This window comes from Pinus tabuliformis, chromosome 8, assembly GCF_031772625.1.
Source record: "Pinus tabuliformis cultivar Carrire ecotype Pingquan chromosome 8, CPIR1, whole genome shotgun sequence".
In the NCBI taxonomy this organism is placed as follows: Eukaryota; Viridiplantae; Streptophyta; class Pinopsida; order Pinales; family Pinaceae; genus Pinus; species Pinus tabuliformis.
Genome location: NC_142294.1, coordinates 600,621,928 through 600,625,156, shown reverse-complemented (window position 1 = coordinate 600,625,156; position 3,229 = coordinate 600,621,928). Strand labels below are relative to the sequence as shown.

The 3,229-nt window shown below is 38.6% G+C and overlaps 1 protein-coding gene across 1 annotated transcript; it reads left to right on the top strand.

Moving 5' to 3' along the window:
• Positions 1 to 1,057: 1,057 nt before the first annotated feature.
• Positions 1,058 to 2,434, top strand: LOC149236913 (acid phosphatase 1-like). Its single transcript, XM_089372528.1, has 3 exons — positions 1,058 to 1,692; positions 1,880 to 2,089; positions 2,227 to 2,434. Exons 1-3 carry the CDS (start codon positions 1,196 to 1,198, stop codon positions 2,402 to 2,404), a joined length of 885 nt encoding a protein of 294 aa, XP_089228654.1. The 5' UTR covers positions 1,058 to 1,195; the 3' UTR covers positions 2,405 to 2,434.
• Positions 2,435 to 3,229: the final 795 nt, after the last annotated feature.

The window sequence follows — 3,229 nt, the reverse complement described above, 5'->3', positions numbered from 1 at the left end:
AAATTTTATGTCCACTGCTTGTACTTGAGGTTTATTTCAAGACTTTGTTTTATAAATATTTTATTTTTGAGGGTCACGGTTGCAAGTTTCTCCTCTCGGCGTCTGGAGTGATTGAAATTCTACTTTTATTGCTCAAAAACACTATTTCTTTTGATACCTCAAATCGAAATAAAGGAAGCACATATATAAAGTTTTATTTAATCAAAAAGAAATCAGAAATAAACCCTTTTTCGTGTTAAATGAGGGGTTTATTTAAAAAAATAAAATATGGAGAAATAATAGTGCAACGAGTGGATTTCTCAAAATTTTAAGTAATAAGTAATTTGAATTAATTTTTTATTAAATTTTCACTACATATATAATTCCATAACTATCATGGGCCTACGTCAACCAATCATGGCCTAGAAATAGCGTGCCTACATGTACTAATACTCTTGTCTATGAGTAAACGTCAACCAAAAGCACATGAATAAACATTGAGCAGATAAAGTTTCAGACCTTTCGCCTTAGGATCTGACGTATGGCCTTGGTCTGGCAGCGGTATTAACCGGTAACAGTGGTAACTCGTAAGTTTCATTGTAAATGCTCAAGCGGTAAACCCGAATGTGAATTGAATGCAAAATCTGCAGATTTGATAGCCATCCGATCACTGTACTTTGTCAATAAACACTAAACTTGCAACTTGCCCCGGCCACATTGTAACTTACATGCTACAGCCTACAGCGATAAAAAAATATATGACATAAGGTTAAATATATGTATAGATATATATAATTTATAAAAGAAAAATTTTAAACTTTTAATTTTTAAACATGCCCGTCAATATGACGTTTTTGAAAATGAATGGCAAATTGCGCATGATGTGGAGGTTTAAAACTAAAACGTATTTTACAGGTAAAAATGCGAAATATAGATATACGAGCATCAAATTGTTTTACGGATAAAAATGCGAAATACGGACATACGAAACACTGACATACTGGCTTCAAATTTAACCCCTGACTCCCATTCTAAAGTGGACTCAAAGGCATCTCGGGCTTGGAGTTGTGCGAATCTTGGAGTACACTCTGGCAGCGGAAAGAGAGTCCTCACGCGAGAATCCACCTTCCCTTCTTTTATTTTAATTCGTATGAAAGCTAACCAGAATCAGGCACATACATGTATATACTATTCTTGAATCTCAGCCTCATCCTCCATGGCTTCTCTTCCCCTCATTAACCACAACCATCCCAATGTCCTCTGTGCTACTGCAGCCAATATCTTCAAGATCTTCAATGACTTTCCCTCTTCGATGGCTCCGGTACTGCACACTCGCATCAGCCACCAATGTCCCAATATCCGATTCACCACGCCCAAGAGCTATGGCAAGGTATCAGAGCAATTCACAGCGCAAGGGGAGACGTGGGATCTGAAGCAAGAGAACCAACTTAACTTCGAAGCATGGAGGTTGGGCGTAGAAACAAACACTCTGCGCTCATGGACCGTGGTGCCTCCTGAATTCGTGGAATCAGTGAAAAGCTACATGATCGGAAGTGGAAGCCAATATGTAAGGGACTTACAAATGGTGGCCAAACAATCCATGGCTTATGTTAATTCTCTCACACTGTCAGGCGATGGGAAGGACGCGTGGGTTTTCGATGTGGACGAGACACTGCTCTCAAGCCTGCCCTTTTTCGCTAGCCGACAATATGGGTAAGATCAACTAGCAATCAAATGTCTTTCCCCTCTGCAATTTTTCCTTTTTTTGGCCTAGTGTTTGCAGAGAAGGGGATGAAGGATGCCGCTTTTATAAAGTGGGCAGATTTGGCAGAACCAATTAACAAACGCCTTTCCCCTCTGCTTTATTTCCCCCAATTTGTTTGGGCTTCCCTGTTTGCAGAGGAGAGGGGGTCGACGATGGTGCTTTTATAGAGTGGTCGGATTTGGCAGAGGCCCCGCCATTGCCTGCCAGTCGTAGTTTGTACAACCATCTGCTGAAATTGGGGTTCAAGATCTTTCTATTAACGGCCAGGTACGACTACGAGAGGAATGGCACTGAGAAGAATCTGGCCCTGGCTGGTTATCATTCATGGGAGGCGCTTTTGTTGAGGTGATCTCTGCAACCAACGATGCATTTACCAATTTCGTTTCTTTGATGTGTCTCTGCGAGTTTGGAATGTCTGGTTTTGATGGGTAATGCACGGAAAGAGTTGTGTTCATGAGATTAATCGTTAATTTGTGCTGCAGGGAGCCTGGAGATTATGAGAAGAGCGCTGTGGTTTTTAAATCTGAGAGGAGATTGAAGATTGAGCAAGATGGGTTTAGGATTTTAGGGAACTCCGGCGATCAGTGGAGCGATCTGACTGGATATGCTGTTGGGGACAGAACATTCAAGCTGCCCAATCCCATGTATTACACTGTCTGATTTTAATGTTTAGATTCTTTCCCTGAGGCATGATAGGTGATGAATTTTTTTATAAGTATTTTGTAATCCCAAAAATAATTGAGTGTTTGCCGTTATTTCTAAAATTTATTATTAGAAGTTCACTGGTTTAAAATTTAAGACAAAAATTTAGTGATCTCAAAGGTTGGTGTGGCCTAGGCCAGGTATATTTCTAGATAATTTTGACCACTTAAATGCTTTTGGGTTGTAGGTTTTTTCACTCAATATGTGGCCCTTTCTTTCCCTCAACATGTGACCTAGGCCAGATACATCTCTGGTTAATTTTGATGACTTAAATATCTCTGGGTTGTAAATTTCTTTCCCTCACTTTATTCTTAATTTTAAATACACATTACTTTACTCTCAAATCCAATCAAATTCTCTTTCATATATATTACTCTGCCATACAACCAATAAGACTCTTTTATATGCATTTCCGTTTGCTCTGGATCCAAATAAAATTATTTTTATATCCTCTTTTATATGCATTTCTTTTAGCCTAAAACCAATAAAATTATCTTTTATATGCATTTCTTTGCCATTAAATCCAATATTGGGATAAATTTATAAAAGTGCAAATTTGTCACTTTTATTTGGCTTCTCATCACAGGCATGGAATTTCATTTCCATCCTCGCATTTCTTTGTACACGAAGACTACGTCTGCTCCTTTTGGAACTCATTATCAGTTCCATTGTTGGAACTCATTTCCAGTCCCGTTACACAATGTAAAGACATTTATTGTATTCAGAGTTTCCATGATTCAAACACCCTGAATTTGTAGCGGGCAAATTTATTGGGAATATAAT

Coding starts and splice junctions, on each gene's coding strand:
- LOC149236913 (XM_089372528.1), top strand. CDS start 1,196: ATGGCTTCTCTTCCCCTCATTAACCACAACCATCCCAATGTCCTCTGT. Junction 1,693..1,879: donor TTCGCTAGCCGACAATATGG/GTAAGATCAACT, acceptor CCCTGTTTGCAG/AGGAGAGGGGGTCGACGATG. Junction 2,090..2,226: donor TGGGAGGCGCTTTTGTTGAG/GTGATCTCTGCA, acceptor TTTGTGCTGCAG/GGAGCCTGGAGATTATGAGA.